We start from the raw sequence: 18058 nt of genomic DNA on the forward strand, positions 1-18058 counted from the left end.
TAGAGAGAGATAGGAGAGATAGAGAGAAATAGAAAGAGAGATAGAGAGAGAGAGAAATAGAGAGATAGAAGAGATAGAGAGAAATAGAAAGAGAGATAGAGAGAGAGAAATAGAAAGAGATAGAGAGAGAGAGAGAAATAGAGAAAGAGAAGAGATAGAGAGAGATAGGAGAGATAGAGAGAAATAGAAAGAGAGATAGAGAGAGAGAGAAATAGAAAGAGAGATAGAGATAGATAGATTGAGAGATAGGAGATAAATAGATTGGAGAGAGATAGAAAGAGAAAAATAATAGAGAGGTAGGAGGAAACTTTTAGAGAGAGAGCTAGAGGGAGTTAGGAGAGAAATAGAGAGAGAGAACAAATAGAGATAGGAGAGAAATAATAGAGAGTAAGAAGAGACCTGTGAGAGGGATAGGACAGAACTGAGAGAGAGTTAGAGAAATAGGAGGGAACTGAGAGAGAGTTAGGTGGGAGATAGAACTTGAGAGTCAAGAGAGAACTGGGAGTTACAAGACAACTAAGAGAAGTTAGGAGAGAATGTCGGGATAAGTAAGAGAAAACAGAGAGAGTTAGGAGTGAACTAAGTGGTAGAGAACAGAAAGATAGAATCAGAGGGAAATAGGAAAGCCACAGATAACAAAACAGAGGGTGGGAGAAAGTGAGATATTGATAGAGACAATTGAGAGGAGGAGAGAGGGAGAGGACAGAGTTAACCATAGAGATAGAGGAATAGGGATGGCCAACTGAGTTAACGATTGAGATAACTGACAGAGGGACAGAGGAAGGAGAGGTAGCAGTAGACAGATGCATGATAGGTAGAGATACCTTTTAAAAGGGGATAAAATAAGGTGAGTTGGAGCCAGAGGGAGATAACAGAAAACTTAGAAAAAAACCCAGCTAGGTCCAGCAACTGAGAGAGAGATATTAAGAGAAAGTAGCTAACATACAGAAAAATAACAGAAAGTAATGATTGGCAAAGGCAGAAAGTGACCCTTACAGAAATGAGAGATACCAACTGAAAGAAAGTGAGACAGAGAAAAGGCAAAATACTTTTCTAGCAACAGACAAGAAAGTGAAGGCAGCAAATTATATTGTCAGCCCAAGCAGTAAAGATACCCATCAGAGTAAGGAGAGAGGGAGAGAGAGCTAACAAACAAAGCAGAAGAGGCACAAAAAATAAACAACCAGACAAAGACCAAAGGGCAAGAAGCAGTGAGAAATAAGTGACATAGAGAACTGAGAGACAGGAGACAAATAGGAGATAGGGGAGAGAGAGAGAGAGAAAGAACGGAGAGAGAGAGAGAGAGATAGAGAACAAAGAGGGAGAGAGATAGGAGAGAACAGAGAGGGAGAGAGAGAACAGGGAGAGAGAGAGAGAGAGATAGAGAACTGAGAGACAGGAGACAAATAGGAGATAGGGGAGAGAGAGAGAGAGAAAGAACGGAGAGAGAGAGAGAGAGATAGAGAACAAAGAGGGAGAGAGATAGGAGAGAACAGAGAGGGAGAGAGAGAACAGGGAGAGAGAGAGAGAGATAGAGAACTGAGAGACAGGAGACAAATAGGAGATAGGGGAGAGAGAGAGAGAGAAAGAACGGAGAGAGAGAGAGAGAGATAGAGAACAAAGAGGGAGAGAGATAGGAGAGAACAGAGAGGGAGAGAGAGAACAGGGAGAGAGAGAGAGAGATAGAGAACTGAGAGACAGGAGAGAAATAGGAGATAGGACAGAGAGAGAGAGTGAAGAGAACAGAGAGAGGGATAGATAGAGAACTTAGAGACAGGAGAGAACAAAGAGAGAGGAGAAGCTGAGACAATTGCAAGAGAGGTAGAAAGGAGAAATCGAAAACCCAGAGGGCAGGAGAGACCGAGACGACGAAGAAGAATTGAGAAAGTGCATCTTTAGGAAAAGTGATCAGGAATTATTGAGATAGAAAGGCAGTGAGAGATTGGACCAGTGGATAAGATTTGAGTGTGAGTAAACTAGACAAAGGTAGTGAGGTAGAGCAATGTGGGCAAACTGGCACAAGCGGAGGGATCTTGTACTTGACTATCCCGACCGAAAAGGTTCTCTTACTCTCCGCTCAAATCACAGGACATATGGCAGACCCGTCCTCGTCCTCAACTGGTGAGCGATCAACACTGGGATCAGTTTCATTACACGCTGAATAGCTCTTTCTATGTAAAGACATTATTAAGCTCAATAGCATCTTTTTGCTAAATTAGCATTGAGTATTCTGGGATGTTGTAGTTCGATTTCCTCCTTTAATGGTTATAATGATCCTGGGGCAAATGAGGATGGTAGTGAGCTGGGCTTATAAAGCAAGTGATGCTTTCCTTCATTGGGTGAGGGACTGAATACAAAAGCAGGGATGTAATGCCGAAACTGTATCAAATGCTGGTTAGGGCACAGCTGAGGTTTTGTGTACAGTTCTGGTCACCACATTACAGGAAGGACATCATTGTTCTGGAGAGAGTGCAGAGGAGGTTTACAAGAATGTTGCCAGAGCTTGAAAATTGCAGCTCTGAGGAGAGATTGGATAGGCTAGGGCTGTTTTCCTTCGAACAGAAGAGGCTGAAGGGTGACCTAATTGAGGGGTACAAGACTATGAGGGGCCTAGACAGGGTGGACAGGAAAGACCTGTTTCCCTTAGCTGAGGGTCAGTTACCAGGAGAAACAGAGTTAAAGTGATTGGGCGGCATGGTGGCACAGTGGTTAGCACTACTGCCTCACAGCATCAGGGACCCGTGTTTAATTCCGACCTTGGGTGACTGTGTGGAGTTTGCACATTCTCCCCGTGTCCGCATGGGTTTTCTCTGGGTGCTTCGGTTTCCTCCCACAGTACAAAGGTGTGCAGGTTAGGTGGATTGGCCATGCTAAATGGCCTCTTAGTATCCAAAGATGTTCAGGTTAGGTGGATTGGCCATGGTAAATTGTCCCTTAGTGTCCAAAGATATGCAGGTTAGATGGATTAGCCATGGTAAATGCACAGGGTTACGGGGATTGGGTGGAGGGGAGGGTCTGGCTGGGATGCTCTATCGCAGAGTTGGTGCAGATTCAATTGGCTGGATGGCCTCCTTCTGCACTGCAGGGATTCTGTGGTTCTGTGGTAGAAGGATTAGCTGAGACCTGAGAAAAAACATTTTGACCCAGAGGGTGGTGGGTGTCTGGAATTCACGACCTAAGTTTGTGCCTGAGGTGGAAACGCTCAACTCATTTACAAGGTATCTGGATCTGAAGTGCTGGAACCTGCAAGGCTACAGACCAGGTGCTGGAAAATGGGATTGACATGGGCTGCTGGCGCAGACACGATGGGCTGAATGGCCTCTTTCTGCACCATAACCTTTCTATGGTTCAATGACAGAGGGTGAGGTAGTGGAGAACAAGTTGGTGTGCTGTTAATCTTGCTCTTCTTAACTGTAGTTTCTGCTTATTGGACCATAATTCACCGTCAAAGTAACTTTGAGGTTAATGGTGTCACTGTTATTTGTGTGTGAATTCCATAGCCATTATAGGTAATGAATCCTCCTACCAGAAGGGAAAATGCTGGAAAATCTCAGCAGGTCTGGCAGCATCTGTAAGGAGAGAAAAGAGCTGACGTTTTGAGTCCAGATGAACCTTTGTCAAAGCTAAAAGGCAGAGGAAGTGGGAGATATTTATACTGCAGGGGGAGGGAATGAAAGATGAGTCATAGTCACAGAAACCAGGGGGAAAGGCTGCTAATGGCAGCCCAGAGAGAGAATAAAGGGTGTGAATGGCCAAACGGCAGAGAAACTGAAATCAGAGGGTAAACTGTGACAGATGAAGATGTGGGGGTGGAGAGGGAATGGGTGGGAGAGAGGTAAAATTGAGAAAAAGAGGGAGAAAGGTAAGAAAAGGGGGGATAAAATAGGGGGAAAGAGTGGAAGGGGGGAAAGAAAAATAAAGAAAGACAAAAAAGTAATAAAAGGTAAAGAACAGTTAAAAATTAAATGAAATGAAAACAAAAGGTTTGGGGTGGGGTAGAGCTAATCATCTGAAGTTGTTGAATTCGATGTTGAGACCAGAAGGCGACTAGGCGGAAGATGAGATGCTGTTCCTCCAGTTTGCATTGAGCTTGCGTTGAAGAGAAGATGAATCCTCCTCCCCCTCCTCCCTCAGATACCACGCTCGAAGAGGGCACTGATGACCATGGACCTCCGTTAATTGGTCCTTGGTTATGCTTGGCAAAGCACTGCAGTGGTTTGCCGTTGCCTTCCGCAGTGTGTCTGACCAGGAAACTCCCACTCTTACCGCCTGCCACCAGGTGTATTTGGAAGGATCTACAGGCTGATAATCACCCTGATTGGCCACTTTATGAACACATCTTCCTCGACCATCGAGTTCTGAAGTGGGACTTGAACCCAGAATTCCTGACCCAGAGGCAGGGACGCTACCCACTCTACCATAAGACTGGCTAAGGAATTGACTTGCCATGCAGCTGGCTCCATTAACCTGTTAACTTTTCAAAAATGGCATCTTATTGTCTGCCTCACCACGAACAGGGATTGAATATTGGGAAGATGCTGTTATCATGCGGTAGATGCAATTGAATGGCAGAATAGACTTGAAGGGCCAAATGGCCTACTGTTCTCTCATACTCTTATGTAGAAAGCATCTGCAATGAAGGCATTCAAAGAGCGGGGCTAGATAGTTTGCCTTAGCTGTGCTGGTGAGGTCATTCAACTTTTTCCTGCTCTTTTTTGGCTCTCAGTGACATAATTGCCTCACTACAGGAAATGAGTATCACCTTCTGGACAAGTCTTCATGCCTGACGCTAATCCCAGCTGTCCCTGCCCTGTGAAAAGTGGAAAAGAAAGACTTGCATTTCTACAACATCTTTCCTAACCTCAGGATGTCCCAAAGCATTTTACAGACAATGACAAATCACTGATTTTCTTTTCCAGAGTGGCTGAACATCTGGTCTAAAAACTCGGCTGTGCAGTTGGCAGCAGCCAACTTGTACACAGCAAGCTCCCACAGACAGCAATGTTATAATGTTCAGATAATCTGCTTCTTAGGTGTTGGCTGAGGGATAAAGATTGGCCAGAAAGTTTCTTAGTTAAGAAAGCCCACTAACGCCTCTATTTCTCAGAAGACTAAGGAAATTTGGCATGTCAGTAATGACTCTCACCAACTTTTACAGATGCACCATAGAAAGCATTCTTTCTGGTTGTATCACAGCTTGGTATGGCTCCTGCTCTGCCCAAGACTGCAAGGAACTACAAAAGGTCATGAATGTAGCCCAATCCATCATGCAAGCCAGCCTCGCATCCATTGACTCTGTCTACACTTCCCGTTGTCTTGGCAAAGCAGCCAACATAATTAAGGACCCCACGCACCATGGACATTCTCTCTTCCACCTTCTTCCATCGGGGAAAAAGATACAAAAGTCTGAGGTCACGTACCGACCGACTCAAGAACAGCTTCTTCCCTGTTGCCACCAGACTTTTGAATGGACTTACCTTGCATTAAACTGACCTTTCTCTACATCCTAGCTATGACTGTAACACTACATTCTGCACTCTCTCATTTCCTTCTCTATGAACAATGTGTTTTGTATAGCGTGCAAGAAACAATACTTTTCACTGTATGTTAATACATGTGACAATAATAAATCAAATCAAATCAAATTGAAATACTACCAGGGAAATCTATAAGGGCAAACAGAGAGTCCGTTCATAGTCTCATCCAGAAGACAGCACCTCTGACTGTGACCCACTCCCAAAGTACCGCACTCAGAGCGCCAATCCAGATTTTTCTGCTTGAGTCTCTGGTTGAACTCACGACCTTCTGAATCAGAGGGGTATCTGCTATCTATGACGACAGCACAGGTCTGGCTCCCTTCAGTTTTCTGCACTTTAACTTAATATGAATAATGCCAACAGCCCTGGTTCAGTCCTCTAACCGGCTAAGGTCATTCTTGGGTCCTGACCCCTCACCTTGCCCCATAATAGTATCATGGCCTAAGCCATGTTTAGTCACCCCTGGGCACCAAAGACCCTACATGAAGAGTTCTTCGATGTGGCTACTGTCCATCTGATGACTAACTGCTTCCTCCAGCACTGTCACTGTTGCTGCTTTGTACACTTGATGTTTGATCCTAGTGCTTTATCTCAGCCCCTGCTCACTCCACCCTGCTCTGCTGCCCTTGTTCAATTCTTGTGTTTGGGCGCTTTTCAAAACTGCAAACCTAATCGCCGTGTGATTAGCTATCGTTCATTTATAAAGACTGTCTTTTTAAATGAACACCAGGAGTCATGGCAAAGAAGGAGGCCAGTCAGCCCATTGCATCTAGCAGCCCAGCACGGTGGTTAGCACTACTGCCTCACAGCGCCAGGGACCCGGGTTCGATTCCCGGCTTGGGTCCTTGTCTGCGTGGAGTCTGCACGTTCTCCCCGTGTCTGTGTGGGTTTCCGCCAGGGTATCCAGTTTCCTCACACAGTCTGAAAGACGTGCTGGTTAGGTGCATTGGCCGTGCTAAATTCTCCCTCAGTGTACCTGAACAGGCGCCGGAGTGTGGCAACTCGGGGATTTTCACAATAACTTCATTGCAATGCTAATGTAAGCCTACTTGTGACAGAGCTGCCTAATTAGTCTCACTCTCCTGCTCTTTCTCCATAGCTTTGCAGTTTTCTCCCCTTCAAGAATTTTCCAAATTTCCTTTTGAAAGCTATTATTGAATCTGCTTCCACCGTCCTTTCAAGCAGCGGGTACCAGAGCACAACAACTCGCTGAGAAGAAACAAACTCTCCCACTGGCTTCCTGGACAATCACCTTTAATTTGTGTCCCTCTGGTTCCAGGTCCTCTCAGTAAGAAGTTTAACAGCACCAGGTTAAAGTCCAACAGGTTTATTTGGTAGCAAAAGCCACAGGCTTTTGTTACCAAATAAACCTGTTGGACTTTAACCTGGTGTTGTTAAACTTCTTACTGTGTTTACCCCAGTCCAACGCCGGCATCTCCACTCCAGGTCCTCTCGCCAGTGGAAACAGTTTCTCATCATTTACTCCATCAAAGCCCTTCATGACTTTTAACACCTCCACTAAGTGTCCCCTTAGCCTTCTCAGCTGTCAAGGGAGCAATCCCAATCTCTTCAGTCACTCCACAAGTCCCTCACCCCTGGTACCATTCTAGTAAATCTCCCCTGCCCCCTCTCCAAGTCCTCGACGTCCTTCCTTTCAAAGGTTTGACATCCAGAATTGGACTTGACACTCCAGCTGGGACCTAACCAGTGATTTCACATCTTTCTCCTCCTAGGTACCAGCACAGAGAGGCAGAACCGAAGGATTATGACGTGGATGCACTCCCAGAAGGTTATCAGAAAAACTTACACCGCTCGACATATAGGCGGTTTCGAAGTTATCCAGAAGGAGTAAGGAATTAATTGGATTATTAAATGAGAAAATAGTTTCTATTTTGAAATTTATATTTAAATTTCCCATTGGAAGTACAGGCGCGAGAGCTATGGCTTGAATCAAAATAGATTTTGGGCGACACGGTGGCACAGTGGTTCGCACTGCTGCCTCACAGCGCCAGGGACCCAGGTTCGATTCCCGGCTTGGGTCACTGTCTTTGCGGAGTCTGCACATTCTCCCCGTGTCTACGTGGGTTTCCCCCAGGTACTCCGGTTTCCTCCCACTGTCCAAAGATGTGCAGTTTAGGTACATTGGCCATGCTAAATTGCCCCTAGGTGTGTGGGTTAGGGGGATTAGCCAGGGTAAATGTATGCGGTCACAGAGAGAGGGCTTGAGTAATACGGTCTGTCAGAGAGTCAGTGCAGACTCAATGGGCCGAATGGCCTCCTGCTGCACTGTAGGGATTCTATAACTGAAAGGTCTCCTCCTGCCCCAACGTTCCTTCAGCCGATCAACATTAATGCCAAAATTGGCACTTAGCAGCGAGGTTTTGGGGGCTCTCTAAGTTTCTTCAGCTTTGGGAAAAGGTACGTGTCATTAAGCCCCAGGTGTTATTTGTTACAGGATTGGAGCACCACGTCAGAAACATTCATGTCTCAAATTAATTTAAAGGATGATTATCAAGTGAGGGACAAGAAACCATTGATGGATCATAAATCTGTGGTGAAGGATCTTTTCCAGAGGTAAGTCATTGGGAGAATGCAACAGTTGACTTGTTTCTTTCTTTCAAAAAACGTTGATTGAAATTTTGACTGTGGTCATCTGTGTTGGAAAATCCAAAACACCACACAGTGATTTATTTACTGATGATGTCTGTCCGAATATATTTCTGTGTGTTCTGGACATCACATTATGTTTCATAGTCTTTACTCTGATGTGCTTTATGGCAGGAAAGGTGTTTTGAAAGCAAGTTGTTGTTATGCATGAACGTGTATCATACAAATTGCAGTTGTAGGTATGCCAGTAGGTGGCGGTGTGGTTAAAGATTTCAGTATCTGTCCTGCACCGTGAGTCCCCGTTTTAAGTTGCCTCGTTCAGCGTTGTTCCGCTTTTACATTGCGGATATAATGGGGCCAGCATTCACACTTAGTGTCGGGATTTCCCACCTTGCCGTTGTTTCGCCCCGGGGCTGACCTAGTCTCACGTGCCTTGATTGACACCATTTTAGACCAGCTCGCCCACTCTCTCCCGCTCCCCTACCCTCCCACTCGGAGCTCGAGCCACTCTCTCCCTCACAGCAAGGGTTTAGGGGAGAGGGAAGTGGGCAAACAGGATAGGCGAGTGGGACAGGCGGCCAGCAAGGGAGGTAAGTAGAAAGAGTTAGCATATTTCTTGTGCGCTTTAATATTTATTTTGCTTCGAAATGTTGTTCTTTTCACAAATATAGGAACCGTAAGAAGTCTCACAACACCAGGTTAAAGTCCAACAGGTTTATTTGGAATCACGAGCTTTCGGAGCGCTGCTCCTTCATCAGGTGAGTCACCAGGAGATGAGAGAGATGAAGGGGCAGCGCTCCGAAAGCTCGTGATTCCATATAAACCTGTTGGACTTTAACCTGGTGTTGTGAGACTTCTTACTGTGCCCACCCCAGTCCAACACCGGCATCGCCACATCATAAATGTCGGAATTTAGGGAAGTGCAGCAGCTCAGGGTATAATGTTTTCATATTTCTTCTGATGAGAAAGATCCCACAGAACTGATCTACAGCCCTGAAAAAGGGTCATACTGTAGTAGCTGGCCCCTTTTAAAGGGTGGACACCGGGAGGATCATGTGACCCAATTGCCCAATGGGGAACGAGTGCAGGGACCCTGACGCAGAGCGCAGGCTTTTGCAGCCAGAGTAGATCTTAGAGCTGGAAGTGTTAATACCGTGAAAATACACTGTGTATTTATCTTCTTGTAAATAAAGCTTTATAGTTCATTGATCTAGTTGGCGGACGCCAGTCCCTGCAATTACTACATTGGCGACGAGGTCAATCAGAGCGACTCTGTTTGCAGCGAGGGATTCGAAGAGAATGTCATTGCAAAACTTCAGAGTGAAGCAGACTGATCCAAGCCTGAAAAAGAGGGAGCAGACCCGCCTGTCTTTGGGAAATTGGAACCTTCAACATGATCACTGAGAGCTGGGTACAGTATGGGGACTTTAACCTGGTGTTGTTCAACTTCTTACTGTGTTTACCCCAGTCCAACGCCGGCATCTCCACATCATACAGTATGGGGAAGAGTTGGAGTATTTTTTCAGGGCTAATGGAATAGGGGGGAAGATGACATGACTTCCTGCATGTTGGACCCCAGACTTGATCTAATGTTTACTGTCCCTGGATGCTCCCAACATGAAGACATTTACAGAGCTCATTGAGCTAGCAAAGGGGCATTATCACCCTAAAGCCTCAGCAACACTGCGAAGATGGAAGTTTAACTCCACAGGGAGGCCCCCGGGGGGAGGCCATTGCAGCCTTCGTAGCAAGATTGAAGATGGTTGCTGAGCACTTGGGACTTTGGGTCTGCTTTAGAAGAGATGTTAAGAGATTGTTTGGTATGCGGTGTGAATAATGCAGCTATACAAAGGAAACTGTTGGCTGAGTCTGAGTTGACTTAAGAAAGCAATGGAAATGGTGACAGTGTTAGAGAGCGCCGAAAAGCACGCCCAGGAATTACACAGTAGCAAAGCATTGAGGTCCACCAGTTAGGGTGGGACACTGCGACTAGAATCATAGAATCCTACATTTCAGAAGGAGGCCAATCAGCCCATCGAGTCTGCACTGACCACAATCCCACCTAGGCCCTATCCCCACAACCTTATGCATTTACCCTAGCCAGTCCCCCGACACGCAGGGTCAAGCAAGGGCACGGGATCAAACTCAAGCAGGGAGTTGAATGCGGAAATGGGCAGAATCACTAAATACCAAAGATTTAAGCAGCTTAGGAGCAACACAAAGTGCTTTCGATGTGGGGGAAGCCACTCCCCAGAAGTGTGTAGATTTAGAGGAGCAGAGTGCTTCGGGTGTGGGTAAAGAGGTAATTTAAGGCACAAATGCAGGGCCAGCCCAGAACAAGCAGAGTTAATAATCCAGCCCCGGTGCACAGTTTTGAAGATTGTCCAGCGGGGGAACTTTAAATGTTATGTCATTAAACAATGTGGAAGAGGGCAAGGTAGCCCCCACCACACCAGTGTTGACAGTGAATGGGCGGCCACTGATGATGGAGGTAGACAGTGGGGGAGGCAGCTGCTATTGTGAGCGAGCGGAAGTATCGGTATCTCAAAAAAGGAGTTCGACCCATGAAGTTGATGAACACTGCAGCAAGACTAGCCACGCATCCCAGAGAAGCCATACAGACAGGAGGGACAACTGCAACCCCTGTGAGTTACAGAAAGCAGTCGGCGCAGCCACTGCAGTTAAACCAGACAAGACCATCCGTATTTGCAGGGACTACAAGCTGACGGTAAACCAGACTGTGAAACTGGATGGGTAACCCATCCACAAAATAGAGGACCTGTATACAAAATTGGCTGGGGATCTGACATATACCAAATTGGACATGAGCCACACTCACCAACTGTTAGCATAAGATGCAACTGAAAAATTTATGTCACCATAAATACACAGAAAGGACTGTATCAATATACACGGCTACCGCTTGGGGTTTTTTAACCTGCGCCATCTTCCAGCGAACTAAGGAGAGTTTGCTGCAGGGTTTGCCCAGGGTTATTGTTTATTTGGATGACATCCTAAAATAGGGTCCACCACGGAGGAACACTTGGCGAATTTGGATAAAGTTTTAAAAAGATTCCAGAAATTCCGTCGGGAAAAAGATACAAAGGTCTGAGGTCACGTACCAACCGACTCAAGAACAGCTTCTTCCCTGCTGCTGTCAGACTTTTGAATGGACTTACCTTGCATTAAGTTGATCTTTCTCTACATCCTAGCTATGACTGTAAAACTACATCCTGCGCTCTCTCCTTTCCTTCTATATGAATGGTATGTTTTGTCTGTATAGCGCGCAAGAAACAATACTTTTCACTGTATACTAATACATGTGACAATAATAAATCAAATCAAACCAAAGCTGCAATGCGATTAAAAAGAGAGAAGTGCACCTTCCTGGCAGATGAGGTGGCTTATCTTGGTTATCAGGTTGATGCTCAAGGGTTACATCCAAAGGGAGACAAGATGAAAGTGAGGAAAGAGGCACCAGCCCCTAGGAAGAGCTCAGACAGAACTCCGATCCTTCATTGGGATGGTCAACGATTATGGGTGGTTCCTCCTAAATCTACCAACATTGCTAGCACAGTTACATGTGCTGTTAAAGAATGGTCAGTGTTGGTAATGGAAGAATCCACAAAAAGAGGCTTTCAATCTGCCAACCAAAGGGAAAAAGTGACATTCTCTCACTCATTCTCTCAAACAGACTCAGGAAATTTGTTATGTCCACCAAGACTCTCACCAACTTTTACAGATGCACCATAGAAAGCATTCTTCCTGGATGTATCACAGCTTGGTATGGTTCCTGCTCTGCCCAAGACTACAAGAAACTACAAAGGGTTGTGAATGTAGCCCAATCCGTCACTCAAACCAGCCTCCCATCCATTGACTCTGTCTACACTTTCCGCTGCCTCGGCAAAGCAGCCAGCATAATCAAGGACCCCACGCACCCCGGACATTCTCTCTTCCACCTTCTTCCGTCGGGAAAAAGATACAAAAGTCTGAGGTCACGTACCAACCGACTCAAGAGCAGCTTCTTCCCTGCTGCTGTCAGACTTTTGAATGGACCTACCTCGCACTAAGCTGACCTGGCTCTACACCCTAGCTATGACTGTAACACTACATTCTGCACTCTCTCCTTTCCTTCTCTATGAACAGTATGCTTTGTCTGTATGGTGCGCAAGAAACAATACTTTTCACTGTATACTAACACGTGTCAATAATAAATCAGTTCAATTCAATTCAAATTCACTGGCCAGCGATATGGAACTCAATAAGTGAATCATACTGCACGGTGTCCCTGAAGTATCTCAGCATTTAACCAGCGGTGGTTGTCACTGGTAACGGTGTGCACAAGATACAAAATGATGCCCCTGTTAAACTGAACATATGTCCCCTGTCGAATGGCAGTAAAATCTCTGCCTGGCCTTGGCTAAAAGACTTTTGAATCCCACCTCTCATTGCCAATATCCTTTACGTGTGAAAGTAAATGTGCGATGGGAGGAAGGAAGAAAGACACCATCTTCTGCAAACACAATCTGGAATGAATAGATTAGACCATAAACCATTGGCCCATCGAGTCCGCACCACCATTCAATGAAATCATGGCTGCTCCGATAAGAATCCTCAACTCCACTTTCCGCCTTATCCCCATAACCCTTTGATTCCGTCACTGATTCAGAATTGTGGGACAGCTCAACTCCCTACTTTATAAAACTCAGAGTATGTAAATGATTGAGAATTTAGCAAGTTCAATCTTTGGACGTGATCAATGGATTTGATTACAAGAGTGCAGCAGGTCCATCACAGCAGGCAACACGGTAGCACAGTGGTTAGCACTGCTGCTTCACAGCTCCAGGGACCTGGGTTCAATCCCCGGCTTGGGTCACTGTCTGTGTGGAGTTTGCACATTCTCCTCGTGTCTGCGTGGGTTTCCTCCGGGTGCTCCGGTTTCCTCACACAGTCCAAAGATATGCGGGTTGGGTTGATTGGCCATGCTAAAATTGCCCCTTAGTGTCCTGGGATGCGTAGATTAGAGGGATTAGCGGGTAGGATATTGGGGTAGGGCCTGGGTGGGGTTGTGGTCGGTGCAGACTTGATGGGCCGAATGGCCTCTTTCTGTACTGTAGGGTTTCTATGATGATCACTTTTATTCTATCATTAAGGAGACCTGCAACGACTTGTAGTTACTTGCGTGATGGAATGCTCATAATGGGTGCAATCCATTTATTATTTTATACTTTATTTTAATGATTGTCTATATTAACTGTTGTGAATGATGATCTCTTGTTTTATTTGTATCGTCTTTGTAATTTGCCACATGCTTCTGTGATCATTTCTCAAGAGACCTGTTATCCATCGAAACTGAATGAGTTTCCTTTTCAACTTGCAGAACTGCTGGCTGTCTTGATACAAAGGCAAATGTAGCTCTACCAAGACATCCTCCAGACCATTCAAAAATGTGAGTTTTTAAAAACAAACCTCATATCCGGTTAAAATGAAAAAGGAACACAACTCTGAAATATGGTAAACGTTGCGACTGTAACTTGTGTTAATGTATGCATTTCAACATTGTTTTTCAAAAATGATTCTTCGGCCCAATTCATCATCTCTTTTAGGCTGTGGGTTGCACCATTCTGTGAAGTTTTAAAGTTTATTTATTGGTCTCACAAGTAGGCATACATTAACACTGCAATGAAGCCTTTGTGAAAATCCCCTAGTCGCCACACTCCGGCGCCTGTTTGGCTACACTGAGGGAGAATTTAGCATGGCCAATGCACCTAACCAGCACATCTTTCGGACTGTGGGAGGAAACCGGAGCATCCGGAGGAAACCCACGCAGACACGTGGAGGACGTACAGACTCTGCACAGACAGTGACCCAAGGTGGGAATCGAACCCAGGTCCCTGGTGCTGTGAGGCAGCAGTGCTAACCACTGTGCCACCTTGCTGCCAAAGCTCACATTGGGTGGTATTTAACAGGTCAGCGGGCGCTCAGGATGCAGCTACACAGGGAAGGCAATGTAAAAGCAATGCAAACCTAATCCATTACCTGTTGAGAAGGTGACCATGTGTCACCTTCCTGGAAGGAATAAAAGCAATAAAACTTGGGAAGGGACTGGTACTAGTGTGAACAGGTCTTGTATGCCTCAGAATGGAATTCCAATTCGGAGCAGTTCCAGCGATTTCCGAACGTTACTGGGTTTTCCTGAGTTTAAAAAAAAAACTGAGTGGCTTGCTGGGCCATTTCAGAGGGCAATTAAGAGTCAACCATATTGCTGTGGGTCTGTAGGCCAGACTGGGTAAGGATGACAGATTTCCTTCCCTAAAGAACATTCATGATGTAGATGGGTTCTTACAAACCTCCAGTAGTTTCATGTTACTGTTACTGAGATTTGCTGCATACACGGTTTCAGATGTATTTAATTAGTTGGATTTTAATTTCCCTGTTGCCTTGGTGGATTTGAACTTAACGTCTTCAGGTCATTAGTCCAGGCCTCAGGATTACTAGGCCAGTAACACAATGTTATCATGCCCCCGAACCAATTAGTTTTTCAAAAGCAGATTTATGTTCTCTTGTTTGTTTATAAAATTGAGATACAACACAAAGCGACATCCAAGTAAAGCTCTTCAAAGTTGCATAGAATTTACCGCACGGAAACAGGCCTTTCAGCCCAAGGGTTCCATGTCAGCATTTCTGTTCCTCAAGCACCTCCTCAAACTCCTCTTCTCCTGCCTCTAATCAGTGTCACATCAGAGTTACCACGAAGACAGTTTCTAACGCTTTCGACATATTATCCTGAAAGCTTGTAGCTATTTGTCGATCTCAGTGGGAAGTGACAATCTCAAGGGAGTACTCCTCCAGGCAGAATCAGATGCAATAACACAGCTGTGACCTGGACCCCAAGTTCACTTCTGACCAATGAAAGATGCCAAGTGTGGGAGGAGAGCTTTCTTCTTTGGCTGAGATGTGACCCAGGAAGACAAAAACAATCCAGCTCTGTTGGCTGCACTTGCTTCCAGGCTCCGGCATTTTCTGTTATCATCTCAGATTCCAGCATCCGCACAGCGCTTTCCATTCCAGAAACACAGGCGGCCCGGGTGACCTCAGGTTTCTCTAATTATCATGTCCGCTCAAGTGATTGGTCCAACTGGTAGTGGGAGAGGGATTTCATCCGGTTGGGGGAGTTCAGAATAGTGGGACGCAGCTTTCGTGTCAGAGTTGGGCTGTTCAGGAGTGACGTGGGGAAAACACCTCTTCACATGAAGGATCATGGACATTTACAACTCTCTCCCCGAAAACAATCTGGGTCCAGGGGTCAGTTCAACATTTCAGAATTAAGATGAGTAGATTTTTATTGGGTAAAGGATACTTTAGGATACTTTAGGATACTAAAGGATCTGGAACATGGGTGGTGAAGATAGGGACATTTTTGAGTCCACTCTCTCCATCTGTGAGAATAATGAGGCGCACTCAAAATCCGGAAAGTTGCAATGTCACCTTCCTCAGACAAGACAGTGCCACATTGAGGTGGCATGAAGACAGTAAAATGGGGAACTAAGAATACTGATCCAAACTGTTTTGTGTCCTTCTGGGCCAGAAGCTTCCAGCTTCAAGCCCCACCCCAAGACTTGACGGCCGAGGAAGGTGCGTTCATGACGAGGCCAAACAGATTAATTATCAACCTACAAATCCCTCCAACACAGGGCGGCAGGGTAGCACAGTGGTTAACACTGCTGCCTCACAGCGCCAGGGATCCAGGTTCAATTCTGGGATAGGGTCACTGTCTGTGTGGAATTTGTACTTTCTCCCCCGTGTCTGCATGGGTTTCCTCCAGGTGCTCCAGTTTCCTCCCACAAAGATTTGATTTGATTTGATTTATTATTGTCACATGTATTAATATACAGTGGAAAGTATTGTTTCTTGCGCCCTATACAGACCGTTCATAGAGAAGGAAATGAGAGCGTGCAGAATGTAGTGTTACAGTCATAGCTAGGGTGTAGAGAAAGATCAACTTAATGCAAGGTAGGTCCATTCAGAAGTCTGACAGCAGCAGGGAAGAAGAGTCGGATGTGCGGATTAGGTTGATTGGCCATGCTAAATTGACCCTAGTACCAGGGGGATTAGTAAATATGTGGGGTTACGGGAATAGGGCCTGGCTGGGATTGTGGCCGGTGGAGACTTGAAGGGCTGAGTGGCCTCCTTCTGCACAGTAGGGATTCTATGATTCGATGAACACAGGCCGATGGCAGGTAGTGAGACGGGACAGATTCCTGCTCAACCATGTGATGGAAAGAAAGTTGGAGCCTCGACCCTCACCATCCATAGCTCCAGGCTACAACATACATGTAATGGTGTGTGGTGCCTCAGAAACTGGGACTCTGAGTGATGTGTAACACGCCACCACCAAGCCGCAGATTATAAAGTTTCTCATTTTTTCGTGTGAAGATGTTCGTTATCTCACAGTTTTCCCATAAAGCTGTTAGCTTAGTTCTGCCTTTCACTCTTTTTCAGGTATTTAGAAACAACTTATCATGATGACTACATGTCTCCACGCAGTTTTGTTCCGGCTCCTGTAAGTTTGAACCTACTTCTGCTAACTTTGTAATAAGTAACATTAAGCAAGTTTCTGTGCAGTGGGTGACTGAATGTGGGACTCCACCCCCCCCCCCCCCCCCCCCAAAAGCCCTCGCTCTATGTGTTCCAGCAGTCGTTTATCTTGGCATCCCTCAGGACTACTGTGTTTAATAACTCACAGGGGCTGGCTGGCCCACCATCATCATCCGACCACCGTGACACCAATCATTAAGCCCCGCTGTAATCTTTTCCATTACAGGACTGCCAAGCGGAGCTTTCTATGCTCAAAAGCCAAAAAATAAGGAACCACAGTAGAGTGTATATTTTCCTGATTATGTTTCTATGATTATGTCTGGTTCCATTGTGTGAACGCTGCTTTGGGTAGAGGGGACTTTTCCTCTATCTGCTCAAAAATTCCAATTTGCTGTTCCACTGTCCCAATTTCCTGAGCACAGCATTGAGAACCGCCCCCTTGGGATGTCGAGTCTACATCATGGATACATACATTAGGTGGCACAGTGGTACAGTGGTTAGCACTGCTGCCTTGTAGTGCCAGGGACCCTGGTTCGATTCCTGGCTCGGGTCACTGTCTGTGTGGAGTTTGCATGTTCTCACTGTGTCTGCGTGGGTTTCCTCCGGGTGCTCCGGTTTCCTCCCACAGTCCAAGGATGTGGGGGGACCAGCTGGGGTAAATGCATGAGGTTATGGGGTTGGGCCTGGACAGGATTGTGGTTGGTGCAGACTCGATGGACCGAATGGCCTCCTTCTGCACTGTAGGATTTTAGGATTGGAGTAAAACCCAAGTGTAGAAAGCAAGAGTTAACAGCTGTGACTTTCCCTCTCTGTCGTCCCCCCCACCCCCCCCAGGACGAAGCTGCCAAGGAAGATGGGGATTACAGAAGATGTCACTCGCAGTTTGCCGACACAGATGATTACCGTCGCCATGGCCGGAACACCTGGCTGAATGAAAGTGGGATATATGCCAATTCTGAACTCAAAAAAGCTCTTTTCCCACCCTTCAACCCCATAGCCTGTCGCCCGAACTGAGCCGGCAATCTTCACTATGGAGTGCAAACATATCTTTATATATATAAGGAGGAGCTTCTCCTTCCTCTGCTTCTTTGCGTGAGATTGTGTTTCAATTTATTTGTCGCTTTTAGGATTTTTCTAATACATTTGATCAAAGATTGTTTGTTCAGCAACTAGCAATGAACACATCGGAACACAGGACTTGGGAGTGTAGGCCTGCAGGTCTGCTCCACTATTCAATAAGGTCATCCCTGATCTGGTTGTGGTCTCAGCTCCACTTTGCCATCTGACTCCCCCCACATAGCCCTTGGTTCTCTCAT

At 45.9% G+C, this 18058-nt stretch overlaps 1 protein-coding gene across 1 annotated transcript; it reads left to right on the forward strand.

Annotated features, from left to right (window-relative positions):
* The first annotated feature begins 1869 nt into the window (after positions 1 to 1869).
* On the forward strand, positions 1870 to 17891 carry LOC144494742 (cilia- and flagella-associated protein 95-like). The gene is made up of 6 exons (XM_078214026.1): positions 1870 to 2121; positions 7271 to 7385; positions 7993 to 8111; positions 13525 to 13593; positions 16647 to 16707; positions 17577 to 17891. The coding sequence occupies exons 1-6, from the start codon at positions 2003 to 2005 to the stop codon at positions 17754 to 17756; spliced, it is 663 nt and encodes a 220-aa protein (XP_078070152.1). The 5' UTR covers positions 1870 to 2002; the 3' UTR covers positions 17757 to 17891.
* The last annotated feature ends 167 nt before the right edge of the window (positions 17892 to 18058 follow it).

This window comes from Mustelus asterias, chromosome 6 (assembly GCF_964213995.1).
Source record: "Mustelus asterias chromosome 6, sMusAst1.hap1.1, whole genome shotgun sequence".
NCBI lineage: Eukaryota > Metazoa > Chordata > Chondrichthyes > Carcharhiniformes > Triakidae > Mustelus > Mustelus asterias.

Coding starts and splice junctions, on each gene's coding strand:
- LOC144494742 (XM_078214026.1), top strand. CDS start 2,003: ATGTGGGCAAACTGGCACAAGCGGAGGGATCTTGTACTTGACTATCCC. Junction 13,594..16,646: donor CCTCCAGACCATTCAAAAAT/GTGAGTTTTTAA, acceptor ACTCTTTTTCAG/GTATTTAGAAACAACTTATC. Junction 16,708..17,576: donor GCAGTTTTGTTCCGGCTCCT/GTAAGTTTGAAC, acceptor CACCCCCCCCAG/GACGAAGCTGCCAAGGAAGA.